Source organism: Triturus cristatus, chromosome 4_1, assembly GCF_964204655.1.
Source record: "Triturus cristatus chromosome 4_1, aTriCri1.1, whole genome shotgun sequence".
In the NCBI taxonomy this organism is placed as follows: domain Eukaryota; kingdom Metazoa; phylum Chordata; class Amphibia; order Caudata; family Salamandridae; genus Triturus; species Triturus cristatus.
The window spans coordinates 973096572-973122047 of record NC_140585.1 but is presented as its reverse complement, the minus strand read 5'-3'; the positions used below and the strand labels follow the sequence as shown (position 1 = coordinate 973122047).

General features: G+C 44.5%; 1 protein-coding gene across 3 annotated transcripts in view; it reads right to left on the bottom strand.

Annotated features, from left to right (window-relative positions):
- OSBPL8 (oxysterol binding protein like 8) overlaps positions 1-25476 on the bottom strand; it is a 939874-nt gene that overhangs the window by 745761 nt on the left and 168637 nt on the right. For all 3 annotated transcript variants that reach the window (XM_085653858.1, XM_085653857.1, XM_085653859.1), the window contains one exon: positions 4690-4786. In XM_085653858.1, the coding sequence (XP_085509984.1) occupies positions 4690-4731 (42 nt within the window). In that variant the 5' untranslated portion in view covers positions 4732-4786. The remainder of the gene's footprint in view (positions 1-4689; positions 4787-25476) is intronic.

Genomic DNA, 25476 nt, shown 5'->3' with positions numbered 1-25476 from the left:
GGGAAAAGTAGTCTTCCATCCACACTGAAACCTTAGTGGAGGCGCTTAAATACTGAAAGTTGTCAACCTCAAATGAAATGTAATGAATGACAATAATAAGTTTGAGAAAAGCATGATAGAGATCAATTTGCCATACATCATTGGCTTGCCCTCTCAGAAAAAGGGGTTGGCTAAAGTGAAATGTGCACCTGTTGAGCTAACCAGTGTTTTAGTTAATGTAAAAAATAGGAATGGGGCTTGCACAATGTGTCACATACTTTATTTGAATGTAAACACTTAGTTGCTTTATTTCACAATGTAAAATGGCACCATTTACCAAACTTCTTGCATTTCAGGAAAGGTGGGGTGTGTGTTCGCACCATAGAGAGAATTCACAGAAGGGTGAAATAGGCAAACACTGGCTATTTTTGCTTCTAATGGCAGATGAAAGATTCACAGCACAGTTAGTACATGTGTTGTATGGTAGTGCCAGTTGACCATTACAAGTCATAGAAAAACTCAAATAGATTTGATTTTGTTGCAGTGCAGACTGTGGGTGCGAGTAGGGATTTTATTGCCAGACCACAGGTTTGTTTCCTACCATGTGTGTTTTTTTCTTGCTTTATCTGAAGAGCAGTCAATTTGAAAAAAATACAATGCCATGACGCTTCGGAACACAGCCAATGGGAAACAGATTGTAGTAGACCAACAATACCTATAACTATTTTACCTGCGAGCCACAAGTCCTCTTTTTTTGCTGCTCCCAGTCAAGAGGAGTATTCTTCTGTCACATTTATATTAATGGCTTGTTATTGGCAATTATTCACAGTTCTATAGATGTTGGTCATTATATTAAACTTTCCCTTTGCAGGCTTACCCTCAAGTCTATATCATTTGTTCCTGCTCTCTTGCGTTCAGCTGTTGACCACTCGCTCCTCGAGAATGATTCTTTGCCCCACATGCATTGCAAGCACATTATCAGAAACTCCATCTTCAAGGCCTTCTGCGCATTGTTAGTCACTCTACTTCAAATGCCTTATCAGCTGAGAGGAGTCCTCGGTCTCCATATCGGACACCTTTATATAGTTAGACTACAGCCCTACGATGAAATGGGCCGGTCCTTCCATAGTTTGAGACCTGTCCAGGACATTCTCTCAATATAGCGCCTGAAATATGGAGGTGGGTTGGGGCTGCCCAACTTCCAAAAAGAATTTAACCTCTTATTGGCAAAATAAAATTCAACGTTTTCACATTTTCTACTATTTTCAGTAGTTCGATCAAAATTAAAACGTGGCTGCTTCTGACGAAAGTTATGTCCCACTGGAGTCTTTTAATGCGCAAAGGTATGAGCTAAAGCCCATGAATATCATGCAATATTTATTCAGAACAAATTACATCAATAGGTATAAGCTAATTTCAATTTCGTCAATCTATATTATGATTAAGAAAATAAACTCATCAAAAGGAACAAATGCGGTAATTGTATTACTCACAAATACAAAACTTCCAAGGAGTAGGCATAAATTAATCAACCGTCTTGTGAGATCTAATATTAATGCCAGTGAAAATAATTAGCGTACAAGAAGCAACAAAACTAGCACATTAATGCTTTTAAAATTCAATATAACTGCTGTCAATAACACAGTTTGCAATCATCACCTATAGGTTAAATTACATCAATGCTGCTGATATTACTTGAGCAAATGGCCACCAACAGATGCCTTTCATGTATTTAGTTATTAGACAGAGCTGTATTCAATGATACAAACCACTACCGTCGCAACTAGCAATTCCACTGTTGCTGCGCGACATTTAGCAGGTTGGTATATCACTGAATGTACATTTCACATAAGCTGCCCTTCCTCCAACCACCACAACCACTCAAGTTTGGCAGAACCAGAACTTTTTAAAATAACCTTTGACCTTGCATGTGCCTTCCAAGACAAAAGGTTTCATCAACTGCTCATACTACACTATGCACTCAAACTTGTACCTTCTGTAAAATCTTCCATAAAGATCCGTGGAACTGACCTTGTCAACACCGGGTCAACATTCTCTTGTAGTACAAACAGGCTCACTCCAGTTTTAAGACGTTTTTGCAGGGCTCAGCAGCAATAGTGAGTTCAGTGTGTTTGTGTCTATGTAACATTGAAGCAAAGTACCAGCCTTGACACAAAAAAACACGTTTGAACAACAGCAATACCACTTATAAAAACAATGCCAAATGTCAGTATGGTCGCAGCAACCAGTTCTTATTTCTTAAATTGAAAAGGAAATACAACAGCACAAATGTCTTAAAAAAATAAATACAGAGTTGTACGTATAATAGCAACTCTCCAATATTTTGACCTATACCAAAACATTTTAGCTTACAATATATGAAAAAAATACGGAAAACTGGTTCGTTGATTTGTTTTTGTTTTTTTAACATGAAAATTGGCAAGATATTTTTGTAATAAAAACTCACTTTTGGATATTTTGCAGACCTAATTATTTCTTGAATTTTGGATCTGTATTCCAGGAGGTGTTCTGAGCAATACCCCACTGTTTAGAGGTCCACGGTCTCTTAAGTTATATAATAACAGACTCCTACATTAACGGACATTACTTTAAATCTCTAATTCTTTAACTAGATGTTTAACATACTCGAAAATATATTCTTGCTGTAAGGTCTGCAGAGTTTATTTAGCAAACTACAAAATAAAAACAAGGATTCCCAAAAATCGGCTTATCCAATTCCATAGTCTGAACAAAAATAAAAACAATGGGTATGGAACAAACCTTTTTATAAGTGGCACTGTTTAACAGAGCAGATCGGGAAATGGAGCAAAATCTGAGGTTGTTTACCTTTCTAAAGCATGCTATACACATGGAATACAATTGTGTATATTGTACTCACTCAGTAGACCTTAAAAGAAGGTAGGCCAAGCCCTCCTTTGAAACAAAAAAAAGTATGTTTATCAAGGAGTTGTCCGGAAGTGAAAAACGTACAAGGGTTCAGTGCCATTGTGAAGACCTAAGTAGATTAGGCCCACCGAGAGAAATGTAATCGTCAAATACTAACCCTCCTCTGCCAGTGAACATCGACGTTTGGCAGCCGGGAGATCATCCTGCAACTGAAGGTAAAGAATGAAGTGCCTATGATGCATAACTTTTCTGTAGCATGCTGGGCACAAGTTCCATCCCTGGCAAGGCCGCCCAGTTAACACCCAAAGGGCCAGAATTAAAAGCACCACTGAGTTGGGTGAGATGCAAGCACCTTCCATTTATAGTGCCATCAAACTGTGATTCGAGTGTGGAGTAAAAAGGAGTCATAATTAGTGCTGGCTTCTGAAGGCCTGCGCATCTGGTCACACGATGAGCCAGAGACTAGAGTATAAGACTTGCAGGCAAATGATGTTTTATCTGGTAATTACTTTTTTTTGTCAAACTACTATGGTGACCACTTGTGCAGAACAGCATCCAGGAGAAATGCGGCAATTTACATTTCATTCATCCACGCTGATCAACAACTGTGTTTAATTCTACTCGATGCCTTTCCTCAAATGTGTGTTTTACTTTGATACGATCCACCAGTGCGGAAAATTAAAAGAAATAAAATAACATTCCTGTTCTCTTCTGATTGCATAATGGTGGCCGCCCGTCATACTACTGACGTGTTTCAGTTTCGCTTTAGTGAACTGGGAGCACCACTCCCAAGTGGCCAAAAACCATCAACTGCTATTGTCTCAGGACACACATAAGCAAATGTTAAGAAAGATGTTTTGCGTACATCAGCCAAATGTTTGGCCCTCCGGGTGGTGGTGGTGGGGGGGGGGGGGGGGGGGGGGGTTATGTGCGCCTCCTCATGCGTGAACGTGGAGTACGTACTTGTGTATGTTTATGTGTTTACACGTGACTCGCTTCCCTTTTGGATGTTTTATTTCGCTATCTGTACTTTGTTTCAAAGGTATGGGAGTGTGTTCTCTACTGTCCCAAAACAGCACGCGTGCACTGCCTGGTCCCATTTAGATCGTTCCCTGTAGTTGAATGTCAAGCTGCCACAACGCAGGCATTAAATGAAAACATAGTATTAGTTTAATATATGGGCATCATGTGAAACAGAGGGACAAAGCTACACACTAACTGGCCCATCTCGATACCATAATGTCACACTCTTTGCGGACTGGCAGGACCTTAAAACCATTTACTTTTAAAGTATTTTTTTTTGCTGCCCATGTCAAAATCATTTCGTGTCAATGGTTTTCGAAAGCGTGCATAAGAAAATCTCAGTTTAACCCATAACACGTGCCTCTAGCGAAGCTTGGCAGGCATGTTTAACTCAAGCAGGCACTGGCATAGAAGCGATAAACAATGTCGTGGGACAGCGCAAGGCACATGTGGCGCACGCCTGTGACAACAGGGGTCTGTCTGTTTTGGACCAGTTGGGTGCACGCGCCCTGTTCCCAGACCTTCTGCTGTCAGCCTGCCACGGGATCACAGAAACGACTGACAGCTATAAAAATAGATCGTTTGATCACTCACAGCTGTATGTGGTTTTAAAAGACAGGCTCTGAAATGACTGCACTGGTACCCACACAACTCGCCTTAACACTACACTGGTCGATACCGCAACATGGAACTGCACGGTGTCCAACATCAAGCGCGTTTCGGATACACACAACACAATGCAATGCGTCAGTTGACGCGCAGACTTTGGCAGTAACTCACCGAAGTTCTGTCCGCCTCGGCGTCCACGGCGGCCGCCTCCATGTCGTCGCAGCTGTGCTCACCCGCTAGAGCCCTGCCATCCTGCGCGCGCGGACCCCTGGAAGAGAGAGAGAGGCACGGGTGTCAGGAAGACCGGGATGCGCCGTGCAGCAAGCAGCGCGCACACTCAGACTGGAAATAACCTCCCAGCAGGCCAGCCTGCCTCAGACGGCCTCGTCACAGGAAGCGCCAGGGCCTCCCCTCTCCGCTCGCGGCGAGCGCGCCTGCTGCTGCCGGCTGATAAAACATCTGCTGCTCTCAAACTCCCCCATCAAACATCATCGTGGCCGAGATTTATTTGGGAAGCAATCCTCTGCGTGCAGAGGGAGATTAATGATGCTCTCTGCAGCTAGGCCCAAGTTACACACGTAAACATCCAGCATTTCAAATGGCAATTCATACTGGCCACTTAGGACTTTTCTAGGCGCTTCCATGTCTATGGAAGGGAAGGGATGGGAGGCGCCGAGTCTGGGAGTTCCTCGGGATCACATAATGCAGTCACTAGGGGTGAGGGGGCTCTGGGTTATAACTCCAATTTCAGAGTTCCAAAATAAAAATTAAAAAAATTAGTTCAACCACAAAAGTCATCTTCAGTTTATCATTTCAAAAAAGGTTTGGGATTCTGACTTTATACTGGACGTGATTGACACAAAGTTAAGAGATGGTTTCCAACTCTTTGCACAGGAAAACATTTTCTATTTTGACGCACTCATGACATGTAGCAGAATAACAACATTGCACATTTTGTGATAACAGGAGTTCATTCTTTTGATATTTTGCCAAAAGTTAACATTGCCCTAGTAAAGGTTTCACCTCATTAGTACCAGAATAACACCCACACACAGCAATAAGCTACTGAAGGTTGACCAGTAAACCCCTGGACAGGCCATTCCCTGCGCGACAACAAGATGCTTCTTCATTAAGTTTTGATCCGTCTGAGCTAGAATCAATTTTTTGTTAAAATGTGAAAAATATGCAGCAGATGATGGAATATGGGGCAAATACAGCAAATCCATAATGAAGCGGAAAAGGGCACCAGAGCAGAATTGCATATTTCCAGTGGCTCTGTCGTAATTAAGATTACACTACTCTTGGTGAATAAGCACACATGATTTGTGCCTGGCTGCATTTGTGCACGTGAGTACGTTTTAACAAAAGATAATTAACCACAAGCAGGGTGCAACGGATTAAATCCATCCCTGACATAATAGTGCACTAATTGGGTCGTGCATGTATAGGAACAGGTATTTTTCTCTGCAACGTGGTGGTAACTAATATAAGGGAATAAATGCATAACATCAGTGAGCCAGCAATTATTATATATACACATATGTATCCCCCAACAGAAAAAACAAGAATGAAAGGAAGTTATGGTTGCCTAATGTTACAAGCGGTTCCTCATAAAAACTAAAAAGTCACAAAATTCACGTATTTAGGTACAACCTGTACCTCGCAACACATGGTCAATCTCCATTACCACCTGTTATCACTTAAGAAAGCTTAAAATGAGATGCGTTTGAGCCATTAATTATTTAAGTTTGAAAAAAGATGCACGATGGATGACGTGACTAAGTTCTGGAGGGGTCAGGATATACCACTAATAAAAGTGGGAGAACTATAAGGAGTTCATTGGTATATTGTAATAGCAGTAGGGGTATAGGATTTGTGCTTGCATGCACTAAGTTGGGTGTTTGGATGTTCAACGGTAGGTGTGTTGGGTTATGATGGTGCCTGTGTGGGCTTTTGATGATAGGTGTATGTACATGTGAGACATGGGGTAATTAATTAGGGAGGGGGAACCGCTACTTACTCAATGAACCCACTCTTGTTACGTCAAAACACTGTCGTGAGCGAATCTCTGTTCAACCCCCAGGTAGCTATGGCACAATCAGCGGGCAATCCCCAGAGAAGTGCATGCTAAGTTTAAGCAGTATAAACAAGTTCAAAGTAAAGTACACAATAAAATTACCAAACCAAGTTATAAAAAGAGAGAAAGCACATAATAGGCCAAAATATACTAATATCATCATAACAGGTTCAAGGGAAACATATCCATGAATTTGTAAAGTTTTAAAGCACAAAGCACCTAAAAAAGTAAAGCTCCATGGAAAAACAGTAGTTCATCGCGGATCGGGACCTAGGAACAATTTCAGGCCAAATGCAATACAGCGGGAGTTGAATACACCAAGTAGGTCATCTCAGTCAAATGTTTAAAAGTCAGATTTAGTCTCCAACGACCAGTCCTGCAGCACCTAGCTCCTCAGGGCAGGCTTGAAGGCACCAGGTTTCTCACCAGACAGGCTCCTGCCGGGTCTAGTCCTCTTTAGTCAGCTGGACCTTCTTGCAGTCCAGCTTTCTTAGGCTTTGTGCGTCCCTAAAGCAGGTATCAGAAGGCAAACTACTTAACCCTTGAAGTGCAGTTACAGTCCCTAGGTGCCAGCAGAATTCAGTAATCCTTCAGTCTTGCTGCAAGCACTTTTCTTCCGGCAGAACCTTGTTTAAATGGAGTCTTCCCAGTTCCGGGAATATTCTTAAGAGGTGGTATTTGAGGTGCCAGATGTATACTGTGCACTAGCAAATGACCGGAGAAAACAAACTACCTACTCCTAACCATTTTCTCACAGTCCCCATCCCCCACCTCATTGTGCATCACTTACTCTTTGCCTTACTGTAAAATTTCCCTGTGTCAGTCTGGCAGGTCCCAGCTTTTAACAAGCAGGCATGTCTTCAGTTTCTTGACCACTTCCCTACCTTACAGGATCAAAACTTGATTTGCCCTCCTACTGCAGCTGGAGCCCAATTCTCTAGGATGGTGAAGGACTTGGAGAATCCATTCCTGGCAGCTCAAGGTCAAAAGAGGTAGTGTTAAAGCTGCCCAGTTTTTTCACACTGTTTCTGTACACTCCCAGACAGCTAAAATTGCTATGTGCTCAAACGTTAACACCCATTGGCAATTCCTGTGCCCAAAGGCAAGCCATTGTCCTCTAAGCCAGAGCATTGAATTCTTCCTGCCTGTATATTCAAACTCTGGATGTGTGATGAGTGTCAGAACGTGCTTTAAGCTACTTGCGGCTCAGGCACCCCAAAGTAAATTTTTTACAATGTTATTGTTCTTGCGTAAGTTATTAAAAAAATCAGAGTAGGCCATTACGCTGAGTTTAAAAAAAAGTAAGCAGGAAAGAAGTTTGAAACATTTTTTGAGCCCTTTCCTAAATGGAGGTGGAAATATTGATTTTAATGTCACCAAGCCCAATTACAGAAAAGTTCAGCATGGCTACACAGTGAAATAGCTTTTAGGTTTTATTTCATTGTGAGGGCACAATAACCCCAAAATGTAATGTTATCTGCTTTTATATGTTAACACTCTGCCCTGTGGGCTTACAAGGCACACTTATGGGGTGGATTATGAATATAGAAAAAGGGGCTTTTCCAACATGGCAAAGGCATTTTACATGTCACTGCAGCGCAATTAAACTGCAGCCTAGCTGAAGCACATTGTTGCTCCCGGCAAAATATACTTTTGCCACATATGTGGGTACTGTAAATATATATTGTAACCCACACATGACATAACTTTCCATGCCATAAGCACACTTTATTTTAAAAAAGGTTCTCTATAGGGATGAACTGTTCTGGTTTACTCAAAAAATAGCACTAACAATCGCTACTGAGATACAATTTATTTCTGAGACATACCCAATATAGACTATTCACAATATTGCCTTTACATTCTTTTACAACCATAAGCAGTATTCTTCATTCTATTCACATAATGTCACCATATTGAACATAAAATATATTCATGATATTCAGCAGTGCTTGTATTGAATACAAAAAAAATAAAAAAAATACAGGGGCCCAATTTTGTGTAATTGTCCAAGGTACCCCAAAAGTGTGTCCACCAGTAATTCAAAATGACTAATAATGCTTTATAGCCTTATCTCGTTAGGATGGAATCATGCAGTTCATCATTTTACTGGATGGAACCGCTCTTGGTTATACGGTTGATGCGTTTCAGCCTTATTCTGTCCTCCTCAGGACGAAATACAAACACCTAACTAAAACACATACATAAATTCTATGAGTATTGATCTTTTCTGGATACTGGCAGGGGTAATCCAAGATCCGATGGCCTTTTTCATTGTGGCAAAACTAAGCAGACAAGAAGCAAAATGAATTGAAAAAGTTGAAACTGAATCAAATTTCTAAAATGATTAGGAGTTATAACTTTGTTGGATGTAAAGTAATGAAACAAGAAGGATGTCTTTAAATGACCTCCTTATGAGGCTATGGGTCTTTTCATTCTTACCAGCATCTTATATGGAGAGCATTCAGATAGTGTAAATATGTACACGAATTCTAAATTTGGGTAAAGAATTATGAATGTCCCTTAAAAAGATTATGTTCGGAAAATAAACCAAGTACTAAAAGATGACACAAAAAACAAGGGAATGCATGATCCAAACACCTAAAAAATGCACAATAAAGTATCTAAAACATGAAATACATGGACTCCTGAATATGAAATATATTTTTATGCACAATATGGGGAAATTATGGGAATAAAAAAGAAGAATGATTTATCAAAGAGTACCGCTTATGATTCTAAAGATGATTAAGATAGCAAAGGCAATATTGTGAGAAGTCTACATTAAGTATGTCTCGTATGTCTTATACATAAATTAGAACTCAATAGCGACAGGTACTAAAATGTACAGTCCTTCAGTTAGCAAAAAAGGATGCAGGAAAAAAAAAAAATCTGAGGTGACCAGGCAGAAAAGGCAGATTTGCTACAGGACCTTTGTTAGTGGGTGTATGAACATTGTTCTGTGGTTGACTGATAGGATGTGGGTGGGCGTATTCTGGTGGTTGGGCAAATATAATAATGGTGTTTGTGCAATGGTTGTGGTTAGTGTGGGCATCTGATGACAAGTGTATAAAGTATATCCATGGGAGTATAAACATAGCTGTGTGATTGTCTTATTGATACACCATGCGTAGACACATACTATTTGTTATGCAGACACATAATTGGGAGTGTGCCTCATATATATTGGTGGGTTTGTTGTCACACTAAAGTGGGTAGATCTGTATGATACTAGGCGTGTTGCTTTAAGATAATTGGGGTGGAATCCTGTCAAGGTGGGTGTTGGCATATTACAGTGGGCTTTTTGGCGTACAATGTTAATCGTGTAAACATATGTGATGGGTGTGTTAGCACACAAAAGTGGGTGTTCTTCTGTATGACAAATTGGCATGTTGGCATAGGATAGCGGGTGTTGGAGAATGATGGCTGATGTGTTTGGCATACAATGTGCATTGTCTGACATAACATGGTGTTTATCTTGGCATGGTTTGAGAACAAATGATGGTGGGTATGTTAGTACTGACGTATGTTGGTGGACATAAAATGTGGGTATGTGAACATATGATGTTGCTTGAGATGTGGTTGTGTGTCAGTATGACGGTGAGTGTGCGGCCATAACCTGGTTGCTGTGTGGACGTTTAATGGTGGGGTATCGTTTATGAAAGTTGCTATGCTCTAGAAAAATGGTGTGCATGCTGCGAATGAAGTGGATTGTGTGTGAACATATTTATTTATCTAATGCGTTTTTATATAGCGTCAACTTTACCCGAAGGTGTCAGAGCGCTTTACAATAGGACCAGCTACATTACATAAGGACTTCAGAGTACATGAGTTACATAACGGATACAAGCCGAAAAACTCTAAATACACATAAGAATGTTAGTAAGTACAAAAGTCTACTACCGATACTTGTGGTTAGAGTTGCATATATAGAAGTTGCAGATTCACTCAAGGAAAAGATACATACAGATAAACTCTAAATTCAAATAAGAATGGTAGTAAGTACATAAGTCTACTACAGATGTTTGTGGTTAGAGTTACAAATATACAAATCGCAAATTCACTCAAGGTTACATTTAAAGAAAAGTTGAAGGGTTAGGGTTGGACAAATATATATTACTTATTTACACAGCATGATCCTCGCCATTACTGGGGATTCTTGCTTTCAGCCTGGTCTTCATGGTGTTGTTGAACCCACGGGCGGTGATCTTGGGCCTGAAGGCCAGCCAGACTGCACGCCTGTGATGTGAAGAGCGATACAGTCTTAGTGTGGCCTTAGAGAGGACAGAGGGTGCGTCGTGAAGGGGCTGCGAGGGACAGGAGGGCAGGAATAGAGTTCTATGCCTCTCCAGGAGAAAATAAAGGAAAGACAGGTGCGGTCCATGCCATCCAATGCAGCAGAGCCCCTGTGAGGGGAAACGAGTTCGCAGTTCAGCACACAAGGGGGCCACAAGTGGGATGATATCAGTGTCCCAGGAGGGACCGCAGTCCGGGTGTAGACTATCACACGCCCACCCTCCTCACCTCCACTGAATTGCAGGCGGTGGGTTGAAGTCCGCACCGCGAGGATCAGGTAAATCCCATCATGTAGAACCCATATGATCGTGGGTTTTGGGTATGTTGAGTATATGACTTTTGTGCGATGAGGACTGCGTGCATGTAGAAGGTGGGTTAGTGGATGTAAGATGTTGCTGACCTGTTCCAAACACTGGTAGGAAAAACCTTTTTGAGTAACCAGTGAACACGCATGGTACGTTATTATTGTCTGAAATTATGAATAATCGTGAAAATATTCTTATTTTGACATGGGCACTGAACACTAAATGAATTCGGTCTCCAAATCAGCTTAATGGATTTTCACCTACCCAAGAAAAGGCCTGGATGATGTCAAGGCTGCAATACAATGAAATCTGGTAACTATTTATTCAGCAGTTGCGGAGCTATGTGCACATAAAAAACATTTACTATGGGATATGGCATTTTATCACAGGGAGAGAAAAATGAGGTGAGATTTATCATTAGCTCTTTAAACCCTTAGACTCATCTGTACCAAATTTGGCACAGGCTTAGATGCTCTATGGAAAATTCTAACTGCCAGGTTTAGTGCACATTTGTCAAGGAGGACTGGCAACGTTATTAAAGGTGCAAAATCCGATTTCTTAAAGAGTAAGGGACCAACCTCAACTACAAAAGCATGCCTACATCTCTGTCATCTATTTAATTATGATCGGCATGTAAAATAGGTTGGGATAAAATTCCTCACCATTTCTTTCTTTTCCAACACAAGCTGTACTCATGTAAAAAGAATATGATTAAGCACAGAGAAGTGTAGTCTTGTGTACACTGTTGAACGGTTTGTTGTGGCTTGGAGTCAATAAAGCCCGTCATTTCAGCTGGATGTAGGCACATAAAATTAATTTATTGGCACTTTTTCTATGTCCTCAATTTCTGCAGATTTAATGAAGTTTGTACCATATTTCTTGGCAGAAAATAAATGGCCACCTTTATAAATGAAAGTAAAGCTCCACAGATCTGGTCATCATAATGTATAAAGCCATGTCCCAGTGTGAAGACTTTCTCGATATTTTATCGACATGGCACCGTGGTGCCTCCTGAAGAAGAGAAATCGATGAATGTTCTCTCAAATTAAAGTGTCTCTAAACATTCCTATATGAAGAGGCAAACAACTGTGAACCATAGTTTTACCTCTAGGAGTGCAAATGGGCATTAAATGTGCTCCTAGTGCAGTTTAAAAAATACTCTCAAAGTGAGCGGATAAAAAAAAAGTCAAAGGAGGCCATCTATGCTTAGAGGATTAACATACCAGTTGATGTAATGCTTAAGGGCCATGTACAACACAAACTGGGCATTACTCCAGGCATTCCACTCCTACCTCAGTTTGGTGCACTGAAGTTGTAGGAGTTACAGACTCCTTCAAGGGTGCAAATAAAAAAAATTACCAAATGTTACCCCCGAAGTAGATTGGTTTCAAATCTTTAGCCAACTCAGATCATTGATTGCAGAGCTTTAAAAAAAAAAAAAAATGGAAACCTGCTCAACCATGTAAGCATCCCGATTTTGTTTGTATCAGAATTTACAATATTTTACAATATGGCCACTACATGCCAATAAAATGATCGGAGGTCAAACTAACTGACAAGGCACCCAACAAGGAAACGTCATTACCAAATCACCTTGTTGACACACTTCATTCCTGACTATCCAAAACACTTTAAACTCTGGTCCAATTCAAAGAGAATAAATGTACGTACCTTTTCTAAAGCGTCAACCTCCAGTGATCCCAATAACATGTTGTGCATCAACCAAAAACACAGCAACCTGAAGCCATCACATATTCATCCTCATCACTGAACAAGCCATCCTGCTTACCTTGTACTGATAAACACGGCGGACAATCTGCTCTTACATTGAAGGAACCAGGTATATATTTTACAGTGAAACTTTATTCATACATGCAGCTCCTGGAAACCCTCATGGGTGACCAGTAGCGCTCCACAAATCTGATTGATTGATTCAACTTGGCTAATAGTCTAACCAAACAAGAAGAGCCTTTTCCAGTTCCATTGCTATTTAAAGTGAGATGAGAGCTTTATGGTCAATTCAGAGGATGAAAGACTAACCCCAAACATAGTATCTAAAATAGTCAAAACGCCTAGCACAATCAAGCGCCTCTTTCTATGGTGGAGTAATTAACTTTCACCCAAGACAAACCCCTAGAGGGAAAAGCAACTGTTACGTCTTTGTCCCATTGAGCTGGGTAAGCACAGTATCAAGAATTAATACAATCCTATCAATAGGAATAATGCTGTTTTTGGAGTTAGAAAATGGGGCAAGGGTTAAGGCATTAACAATCGCAACCTTTACATTTGAAACTCATGTTCCTGCAACCAAATATACTCCTTTCAGGAAACCCCTAATATGAGCTGCAACACAAGAAACATTCTCAACAAAAAGTCAATTTTCTTCATCCCATAACCATACACTTTAATGTTCTAGTTACGTAACACCAAAATGTTCATAAAAATACTTATGTTACACAATAGTAAAAGGAGAGCCAGTCAGCCATTACCTCTAAACTGTTATTGTCAATTATGTGGCTTAAAGAACTCTTCATTAACACCCAATGCCATCGTACCTTCTTTTTTTTGGGAGCCGGGAACAACATCTTTTATAGGTACTCTCACCAACTCAACCTCCCGAGTATTTTTAATCACATCCACACATGCATCATGCCTGCCACAATCCACATTCTGATAGACATCAACCAACAAAAATACCCAAAGCCACATTTTCAATTTAATCTTTTTTTTGGTACAATCTTGCACCATAGAAAGTCTCTTCGACTTGCCCTTCATACAGACATTTTCAACATTTAAAACATTCCCTACCAATAGCAGGGCAGGTTTTACAATATGCTACATGTGTCCTTGACCCACAACAAGTGGATTTGGCTGGGTTGTCTCTAGATCAACCTAAAGAAAAATGTTCAAAGTCGTTAAACTTGCCTAAATTCGTGTTTGTTCATATCAACGCTTTCTTGCTACAACAGAAGGTTCCTCCACATTCCCCGATTGATCTAAAGCCTTAAATTAGGAGATGGGCAGGATCAATAGTCTCAGAGAGTTAGCTTGGATGCCTGAATAACTACTCTTGGATTTTTTTTTAATGAAACATTTGAAAATAATTTGATTGCTAATGTATTTATTAATAATGGTGCAAAACCATAATTGGTTACTAAAACCCTCAGAGTAGCAACACATGCGTCAATAGGTTAGTTAACCAACTAGTGGAGTGTATAGAAATTAAACCTCTCCATAACAATGTGATACTCCTCCATAAAGTGGGTCTTTAACATGTCTAAAGCCTCTGTGTAACAATCATAATTCGCAGCATCCACTCCTTGAGGCAGCTCAAATTGGCGTGGATGGGAGAACACTTCCTCCCCTTTAGAAATCAAAACATTCAGTGAAAATGGAATTTCCATCTACAGCCAGTATACAATCAATCAAGAAATTTATATAGCGCGCCACTCACCCGGAGGGTCTCAAGGCGCTTAGGGGAATGGGGGGGGGGTCTGATACTGCTCGAACAGCCAGGTCTTGAGTTGCTTCCGGAAGGAGAGGTGGTCTTGGGTCTGAGGAAGGTGGATGGGGAGGGAGTTCCATGTCTTGGCTGCCAGGTAGTAGAAGGATCTTCCTCCCATGGTGGCTCTTCGGATGCGTGGAACGGCGGCGAGGGCGTGGCTGGTTGGACGAACCTGGCGGGTGGGAGTGTAGAAGGTCAGGCGGTTGTTGAGGTACCTGGGGCCCAGGTCGTGGAGGGCCTTGTGTGCGTGGGTGAGGAGTCGGAACGTGATTCTCTTGTTGACGGGGAGCCAGTGCAGGTCTCTCAGGTGTCCGGAGATGTGGCTGTGACGGGGGATGTCCAGGATGAGTCGTGCGGAGTCGTTCTGGATGCGTTGGAGTCTCTTCTGTAGTTTGGCTGTGGTTCCGGTGTAGAGGGTGGTTCCGTAGTCTAGTCGGCTGGTGACGAGTGCTTGTGTGACCGTCTTCCTGGTTTCGGTGGGGATCCATCGGAAGATCTTCCGGAGCATGCGTAGGATGTTGAAGCAAGAGGACGAGACGGTGTTGACTTGTCTGGTCATCGAGAGGGAGGAGTCCAGGATGAAGCCCAGGTTGCGTGCGAGGTCCGTTGGTGTGGGTGCGCTGCCCAGGGCAGGGGGCCACCAGGAGTCGTCCCAGGCGGAGGAAGATGGTCCCAGGATGAGGACTTCCGTCTTGTCTGAGTTGAGTTTCAAACGGCTGTTCTTCATCCACTCGGCTCCTTCTTTCACCCCTTCGTGTAGGTTGGTTTTGGCGGTGGCTGGGTCGTTGGTGAGGGAGAGATCAGCTGAGTGTCGTCGGCGTAGGAGATGATGTTGAGGCTGTGTTGGCGTGCGATGGCTGCGAGGGGGCTCATGTAGATGTTGAAGAGGGTGGGGCTGAGTGATGATCCTTGTGGTACGCCGCAGATGACTTCGGTGGCCTCGGATCTGAACGGGGGGAGGCGGACTCTCTGGGTTCTTCCGGCGAGGAACGAGATGATCCAATCCAGAGCCTTCTCTTGGATTCCGATGTTGCTGAGGCGTTGTGCTAGAGTGCGGTGGCAGATAGTGTCGAACGCTGCGGAGAGGTCCAGGAGGATGAGGGCAGCTGTTTCCCCGTTGTCGAGCAGGGCTCGGATGTCGTCAGTGGCTGCGATGAGGGCGGTCTCGGTGCTTTGGTTGGCTCGGAAGCCGGACTGCGAGGGGTCAAGGGATCCGTTCGTCTCGAGGAAGGCGGCAAGCTGTTGGTTGACGGTCTTCTCGATGACTTTAGCAGGAAACGGGAAGAGCGAGATGGGGCGGTAGTTCTTGAGGTCGGCGGGGTCTGCTGATGGTTTCTTCAGGAGGGCGCTGAGTTCGGCATGCTTCCAGCTCTCCGGGAAGGTGGCGGTGTTGAAGGAGCAGTTGATGACGTCTCGGAGTTGGGGTGCGATGACTGAGGCGGCTTTGTTGAAGACGTGGTGGGGCATGGGTCGGTTGGTGATCCGGCGTGGATGGTGTTCATTGTGTGGGTGGTGTCTTCGGTGCTGACCGGGGTCCAGGCGCGGAGGGTGGTGGTGGGGGGCGTAGGTTCGGTGGTTGGGTGCGTGGGCTGTGTGCCGAAGCTGTTGTGCATGTCGGTGATCTTGCTGTGGAAGAACGAGGCGAGTGAGTCGCAGAGTTCTTGGGAGGGGGTGATGTCGTTGGTTCCGGCGCTGGGGTTCGAGAGCTCTTTGACGATGCTGAAAAGCTCTTTGCTGTTGTGTGCGTTGTTGTCTAGTCGTTCCTTGAATGCAGTCTTCTTGGTGGTGTGGATCAGCTGGTGGTGTTTGCGGGTGGCGTGCTTGAGGGCGGTCATGTTGTCTGTAGTCGGGTCTTTGCGCCAGGCTTTCTCGAGGGTGTGGCAGTTCTTCTTGAAGTTCATGAGATCGTCGTTGAACCAGGAAGCCTTCTTTCTGCCGGGTCTGCTGGGAGGGTTTTTCAGGGGTGCGAGGTCATCAGCGCAGTTTGTGATCCACTGTGTGAGGTTGATGGCTGCCTGGTTGGGGTCCGTTGAGCTGGCGGGAGGATTCAGGTTCAGGGATGTGGAGAGCTGGTAGGGGGGTGATCTTGTTCCAGCTCCTGTGGGGAGCCTGTTGCGAGAGGTGGTGGGTCGTGGTCCTTCTGAAGCTGAAGTGGATGCAGCTGTGGTCAGTCCAGTGGAGTCCGGTAGAGTTGCTGAAGGAGACGTCCTTGCTGGAGGAGAAGACGGGGTCAAGCGTGTGTCCGGCTTAGTGGGTGGGGGTGTTCACCAGTTGCTTGAGTCCGAGGTTGGCGAGGTTGTCCAGCAGGGTGGTGGTGTTGCTGTCCTTGTTGTTCTATAGGTGGAAGTTGAGGTCCCCTAGGAGGATGTAGTCAGCGGAGGAGAGGGTGTTCGGGCTGATGAAGTCTGCAATGTCTTCGCTGAATTGGGTGCAGGGTCCTGGGGGTCTGTAGATGAGGGTGCCTCCGAGTGTGGTCTTGGGGTCGGTGTGTATCTGGAAGTGAAGATGTTCGGCGGCTGTGAGGGAGTTGTCGGAGCTGGTCGTGATGCGGATGGTGTTCTTGTGGACGATGGCGATGCCTCCTCCTGTCTGGTTGACGCGGTCCCTCCGGGTGATCTTGTATCCGTCCGGGATGGCGATGTCGGGCGCTGAGGAGGCGTTCATCCAAGTTTCAGTGAGGAAGGCGACGTCTGGTGATGTGGTGTCGAGCAGTTTCCAGAGTTCCACGGCGTGTCTGTGGACGGAGCGGGTGTTGAGCAGGATGCGCTTGAGGTGGTTGCTGCGGGTGCTCGGCTTGGCGGGTGCGGTACAGGTCCGGATGCAGGAGAAGTTGCAGGATCGGCAGATGAAGTGTCCGTGGGTGCGTCGCTGGGGTGGCTCGGTAGCATCCGGGGATTCGACCTGTGTTGAGAGCATTGAGTATGGCGGCGTCGTAAGTCCGGAGGGTGTGCTGGCCTCTGCGGGGGCCAGGGGTTCTGGCGCTGGGCGCGGTCCAGGCGCGGACGGGCGTAGACGGGCTTACCTTTGGCGCGCCTTCGGCGCACAATCGGCGCGCCCGCTGCGCGTGAACGCTGCACGTGCGTGGGGGCGTCATATGAAGGGAGCCGGGAGGGAGGGTCCGCTGGGTGGCAGGAGCGGGGGCACCAATCGGCTGGCGGGGGCGGGGCCGCAGGGAGGCAGCGGCGGGAAAGTAGAGTGCGGGCGGGCGGCTCAGCGGCGGCTGGGTCGCCTGCAGTGAAGCAAGGTCAGCTGGCAGGAACAGCAAGCGGGAGGAGCGTGGGGGCGACCAGGCCTAGGCAAGGCTCAGTGGTCGCTAATTAAAGTTTAAGTTACATGGCTGTAAAACATACACAACATCTGGTAAAACAATCTCCAGGTTTTAAGGAGTGAAAAATAGTACACAAATGATTAGCATACTCCAATGAAAAGGGAATTGGCAGAAATGCTAAACTATTAATGTGACCCCAGCACAGGAACACTGGATCCTTAAATGTGCACAGCATAGCTGCTGGGTGAACATGGTAAAGATGAGGCTGAATGAAAGCAAGGGCATTGCAAGGCAACAAGGTGAAGCGCTGAGAGTAGCACAATAAGTAAACTCGAAAACTATAGAATAATAGACCAAGATCAATAACTGTATAGCACGCATTATGCATTCCAATGAAGTAGTGTTCTAAAAGCAAGTCAGCATGTGGGCCAACGACCTGTACGTAGTGCACAATGTGTTCCATAGTAAGATCTACTGTAGCAGACATCCAAAAGGAATCTTGGAGACAGCAGCGCAATAAGACGAGGCAAAGTGCTGAACTGTAAAGTAGGTAGGAGGCAGGCGACAGGAAGAGATGGCCAAACGCAGGATTTGACAGGGTATACCAACAGGGCATCAGCTGTGGGTTCTAGTTCACTTGTGTACAATATGAAGAAAGTTGAAGCGATCCCGTTGTAAGAAATCTCTTTATTAAGAAGCCCACACACTGGGTGCAGGCATGTCAAACATACAGCCAAACTGACATGTAAGATAGAATACACATACGTCTCACCAGGAACAACATAGAATGTTTAACCCAGAGAAGAATTCTGGGACAAACTAGTTAATAACTAACCATGGGGGAGGTGTGGCATATAACACAATATAGCGTTAGGAAACAAAAGTACAGTATGCAACATACAGAAAAATGAAGAAAAACTGATGTGAAAGGAAAAGAAAGGGAACGTGAAAATCAACACGAGATAAAGAGTTGGATATGGAAGGGAAAAGTGTGTGAGGTTCATGGAGCATGAGGGAGAATAGTAAAGGGGAAAATGCACAATAAAGTTTAAGACACATTGCCCAAAAAGTTAACAAAAGTACTATTCCTTTTCACGCATTACTCGAATAGGCCATAACAACCATGAGCCATCGTGTGTCTACTAGACCTACTAGGTGATATGTTCACTTTAACACGCCAATGCTAAATACACATTTACCTGTCTAGCATTATTGCAAACGAAAGGCATTTTGGAAAGAGACATTTATTAATCAACTCAATGCGAAAATACAATGCTTGAGAACAAGAAGATTTTTTTCTAAAGTTTGGATTAAATGGTGTTTTAGCACCATAAATACCAACTAGAGGCCTCATTACGATGGCGGTCGGACAAGTGTCTTATCGCCATCGCAGCGGGATTGTGACTGCCCACAAGTGGTAGGCGGTCCCACCCGCCATATTTCCGATAAGATTGCTGTGTAGGTGGTTAACTTACTTTTTCTACTGCAGCTTGTACTGTGGCCCAGAAAAGGGCAGCAGTAGAGAAAGGCATGTTTTCAAACATCCATGCACGGTATGCCAGGAACCTTGTGGTGCCTGGCACACGGTGCATGGGTGTTTGTGTCCCCCTGGTTCCTGAGCAGTGGCCCACAGGGGACAGGGGCCCTGCTTGGGGACCCCAAAGTCCCTTTCTGTCTGCCTTTACATGGCAGTGGGACAGCCATGTAAAGGCTGAGGGAAAGTGGCATCATAACCCCTATAGCGGTTACGGCGCAGGCATTGCCTTCCTTGTAGGGATGTCAGTCGCCCCCAACAGGCTCCTTTAGCCTGTCGGAGGCGGCGATCTCCCCCCCCCTCTCCCCCCCCCCCCCCCCCCCCAAACCACTGTGCTCCGACAACCATTATTGTAATCAATGAGGGCCTGTGTTAGGTTTATCAGAAGAATGGGAGGGAATACACATAGCCGTCCTTTGCTAGGATAGCGCCCTAGGTGGAACGAAATTCGGCACAATTGCTGCTGCTAACGAGGCAGTAGGAACACCCTTTTGTGGTTCAGTCAAGTCCCTAGATTAGCAGTGACTAACCTCTGAACACAAACCTCGCCAGACCTCACCTGAAACTCCCACCGTGAAGCTTCATCACTCAGTTGAGGGGGAAGCTGGTGCATGTCAGCAGGAGTGAGTGGGAGAAGAAAAGAGTAAGGAAGGAGGCTGATGGGTTGTTAAAAACATTATCAATGGCACATTGATAAAGGATTAAAAACTGAATAACCGCTCTGAAAATTGGAAACCTGAGCTCTGGGTTCGATATTCCCATGCAAAAAGCTGGCCCTGGGGTCACACAACTGCTCCCCATGTGAATGGTGCTGAGCAAAAAAGTAACACGACGAATTAAGTTTAAATGCTATGCCATTACTAAGGTAGTTCCTTATTTCACTTGCACGTAGTGTTAAAGATGTGATGCCCTTACAGTAGTCGCAAAGAGAGCAGACATTTTCATTACCACTGACTGAAATACGGTGGTGCAAGTTTTGCTTTTCCTAAATTACAAGAAATTATTTTGGTCACAGGCCTGCTTTGCCTCACAACATTGTTCATGTATTCGTCTACATTAACGGTTACCTCACTCCCATCACATTAAACTGATTTGGGGTTTTGTCTTTAGTGCAATGTGCTGACAGCAGCAAGATTAGAAACCCGATTATATCCTTTTTTCTTGCCAGTTTTTGCGCGGACTAGATCCAACGAGGATTCCAGGAGATGGGTTTAAACATCTTTCACATCATGGCAAAACATCTAAACAAAAAACACACACTAAGTGAACGCACAAACCAATTTAAAAAACGTAATAGTTGAAAGTCTTTGACAGCTCTGTCTCTTTAGCGAGCAACATCAGGTTTAAACTTGCAGGGCTTCTACATAATGGCACTATTTGGAGGCTTTGCCTAGCAACACTGAAAGAAACAAGCATTGACAGTCAGACTATAGGTCCCACCTTGATAATGCAACTGCTGAGCTGTTGGCTTTGCCAATGCTCGCCTCTAAAGAAAAAGTTAACTTTGATAACTATTTCTGGTGGTTACTCTGTATACCTGCAGACTCCTCACCTCTTGAATATCCTTCCAGTAGCTAGACTGGTCTGGAAAAACTGGTTTCACAGCTCTGTGAGAAGGTAGGTGACATCGGCTTCATAGCTGCACCGGAAGTGACGTCATGAGACGTCACAGGAGCGATACAACGCCCTAACTATAAAGACGTCCATTTCTCATCCACTTTTTCCATACCATCAAAGCAGCAGGAAAGGAGTGACATCAGGCTGTGAAACGTAGTGTAACAGCATAAGTGTAATCTTAGTAACATGACAATAACTATCCACCAGAAAAAGGGGACATAGGTATGACTGGTGAGGAATCTGCAAGTAGCTAGAGAATCCACAAAAAATATTGTTACAAAAGGTAACTGTCTTCTGATGAATACTTCTACCTGCACATTCCTGGCCTCTTGAAGAGATTCCCAAACAATACCTGCCTGGAAATGGAGAGCCTAATGGATGGGTATGCTAAGAAGTCCTGTAGCAAAGGTCAGGCAAAATGTCCATCCCTCCTCACCTCCAAAATCAGGCAGTAGTGCTTGGAGAAGGGGTGATTGCATGTCCTAGTGGCAGCTCTGCAGATGTCACCTACAAGGAACACGTAGCCAAGGCAAATGTGGAGGACTTGGCTCATTAGCCCGAATGCCATTCAGAGGCTCGTTCAGAGCCACAGCATGGCAAATCTTAATACATAAGATTGTTCAGCTGCACCACTTTTTACTTTCTTTTCCAACATACCCAACAAAGAGTTAGTTGTCCATCCAGAAGGAAAGCAGCCCAGGTTCTGAGCACAAGCTTTTCAGGAAAGACAGAAGTAACAAGCATTAAAAATGCAATAGGTCTCGCCTTTTATTAAGTAAAAGCCATTTGCTTTGCTACACAATACCATTAGCAAAGCAAATGGCTTTAACTTAATCAAAGACGAGACCTATTGCATTTTCAATGCTTGTTTTTCAAAGCATTGGCCGCGGGCGCACATAACTCCCGCTTCTCTACCCCCCCCCCCCCCCACATATCACTTCTCGTGGCCGCATTAATAAGATGTGGCCTAACGGCTAGAGCGTACGACCTCGAAGCTTGGTAACCAGGTTCGAGTCTCTGTGGCTCAACCTCATTTCACGCACTTCCTGCTGGTTGGTGAAGAGTGAGACACAAGCTCTCACCTCACGTGACAAAGTCGGGGTATAGCGCCCACCATGCGCATCTCGGGTTTAAACAAGCATAGTCATACAAATAGAACACGGTGACCAGTACGGGGTTGTTTGCTCTACCCCACGCCCCAGTGACACACTCAGGAGTGACGCCCTCAGTAATGATACACCCAGTAAGGACACATCTGGTAGTGATACATCCATGAGTGATAACCTCAGAAGAGACACACAGGACTGACAAACTTAAGAGTGACACGCCCAGGAGTGACACACTCTGGTGTGTAAGTACATGGGCCCCTGTCCCTGCAGGCTGGACTCATTAAGATGTGGCCTAACGGTTAGAGCGTACAACCTTGAAGCTGGGTAACCAGGTTTGAGTCTCTGCGGCTCAAGCTCTTGTGATTCTGGGCAAATCACTTCATCTCCCCACGCCTAACAAAACATGGATGTGCCCATCTGGAACAGCTGGTGCTCGTGTAAAGCGCCATGATACCTCCAGGTAGAGTTCGAGCTATATAAAACTGCAAGACAAAAAACACGGCTCTGCGGATCTTACAAGCCCTCACACATGCACTCACTGTCACGTGCCTCAGAGGTACTCTCGTGCTCGTGGGGGATACACTCTCTCCCCTCCATAAGTGCCCCTCGCTCCCAGAAGATTCACGCACTTCCTGCTGGTTGGCGAAGAGTGAGACACAAGCTCTCACGTGACAATGTCAGGGTATAGCTCCCACCAAGCGCCTCTTGGGTTTAAACAAGCATCGGCATACAACCAAAACACGGTGACCAGTACAGGGTTGTTTGCTCTCCCCCACGCCCCAGTGGCACACTCAGGAGTTACACCCTCAGTAATGACACACCCAGTAGTGATACATCCAGGAGTGATAACCTCAGGAGAGACACACAGGACTGACAAACGAATAGTGAAACACCCAGGAGTAACACAATCTGGAGTGTAAGTACAGGGGACCCTGTCCCTGCCGGCTGGACTCATCAAGATGTGGCCTAACGGTTAGAGCATATGACCTCGAAGCTGGGTAACCAGGTTCGAGTCTCTGCGGCTCAACCTCTTGTGATTCTGGGCAAATCACTTCATCTCCCCGCCCCTAACAAAACATGGATGTGCCCGTCTGGAACAGCTGGTGCTTCTGTAAAGCGCCCCGATACCTCCAGGTTGAATTGGAGCTATATAAAACTGCAAGACAAAAAAACCCGGCTCTACGGATCTTACACCCCTAGAAATTGCTTGTACTGTCTCCACGCAAGGAAGCTAGAGATGTTTAGGAATGACTGCTGTGGCACAAAATGCCATGAAGGTGCTTGTGTGTGGCATAGAAGGACTCCCAGCTGATAAATTACGGATTACAGTGACATAGCGCGTGACAGTAAGAAAATAACAAGCACTTGCCGTGATGTTTTCGTCGCCTTTTTCTGCCGTCCCATTTGGACGGCATCGCCTGCTAAAAGGTTTCTTGTCTTTATGGGGCCATGTGTTTGGCCCCATAAAGAAGATAGGAAACCTTTGACGTTAGCAGGAAGTCAGACGAGCCAGTCCAACTGGGACGGCTCTAAAAGAGAAAAGTGTACGTCACTGGAAGCTCTTTGCCAATGGCTGGCCACCGGTTAGCATAAACGGTGACGCCAGCCAATGGAAAAGAGGGGCGGGGCTTAAACCCCGCTAGTGAAAGCTATCCAAAAACATAAAATCTCGCCAGTGAGACTGCGCATGTCTGCGCAGCCTATTCTAGCTGAGACCTAAAAAGGGGGCCCAATGCTCAGAGCTTGTAACACATTGACGTGACTGGCAGATGCAATGGCACAAGAAAAGCAACTTTAAAAGTCATAAGATGCAAGGATCAAATTACTGTCCATTGAGAGCTACGGGACTTTAAATCTTCTCTATGGCATACATAAACATGTATATCTTTATTCAATGACCCGGACATCCTTATCATATTGGTACCACGCATTGAAGTGGATTAATTGGCAGGAGATCGTAACAGCGGAAATCACATTATGGAAAGGCAATTAGCTCAACCATACAACAAATTTAGTAGGCTCCTGGGCATGTGATATTATTGGCATATTAAAAGTGGGAGATGTGTGGACTCAGGGCGCTATGCAGCAGTTTTCTTATTTTACAAAAACATGTGACAACATAAATTACAGTTTTTTTTTATATCTGCAGCTGAAGCACGACCTATAAAAAAACATTAAAAAACAACTGTATTGCCTTGTCATAGAAGAGCTGAGCAAAAAAGGAATCGCAAAATTGTATCCTACCTTAGTAAACAACATCCTAGACCTCATAAAGTTATTGTGAAGAGGTAGGAGATTGGTTTGGGCCCCTTGGAGGAGGAATAACGGTTTTGGAAATTTCTCTGAGACTTAATCTAATTTAGCTTAAATACCTGCATAGGGTATACTAGTCACGCAAGGTTGAGTAAGATGAAGGGGTTCTACCGGAGATGTTATGTGGACTTGGGAGCATTATATCACATAATATGGAAGTGCATTGTAATAAAGAAATAGTGGTGCCATAATTGTGACATTCTCACCCAGGTTACGGGAAGAACGGTTCAGAAGAATACAAAATAGTTCTTTTGGGCTAGATGGACGAATGGAAATGTAAACACACTGCTAGAGTGCTGGTGGCCACAGAGCTTATTGTTGCGAAGAGAGATATAGCACGCCACTCGAGGATGGAATCTGCCCCCGATAGCAGAATAGTCCTAGGGGATGGCCTATTGTGAGAAAGCAGAGCAATACATGTATAAATCATGGGGATGTTCAGGAAAACATGGTAAAGTTTGGAGTAATTGGAAGAGTTATTCTTCAAGCCATGAGACGCATGTTAGTTACTACAATGTTATGATTCAGAACACATCAAGACTGTGTACTTGCTATGACAATCATGTTTATTGTATAACTGGTTTGACAGACAAGTGATGCCCTAAGAAACCAAATAAATAAGGTTATCAGATAAAGAAAAAGACACAAGGATCAACCATGTAAGGAGTGGAAGGAAACATGTGGGTTAGACCTTTCACAAAACGTCAACACTAAAAGGGATTTGAAAGGGGACAGAGGGTTCAGGAGTCCGAGGAAGATAGTCAAGACCTCTAGATATCCCTTATCTGTACCTACAGCACATCCTTCTTGGGACAACGAAAGAGCAAACTTCAGGATGTCAGACAGGGACTCGTTAAAAGAGACAGCTTGGCGATTCACATACCAGGTGACAAACCTATGCCACCTACCGGAGTAGACAGACTTAGTAGAAGAT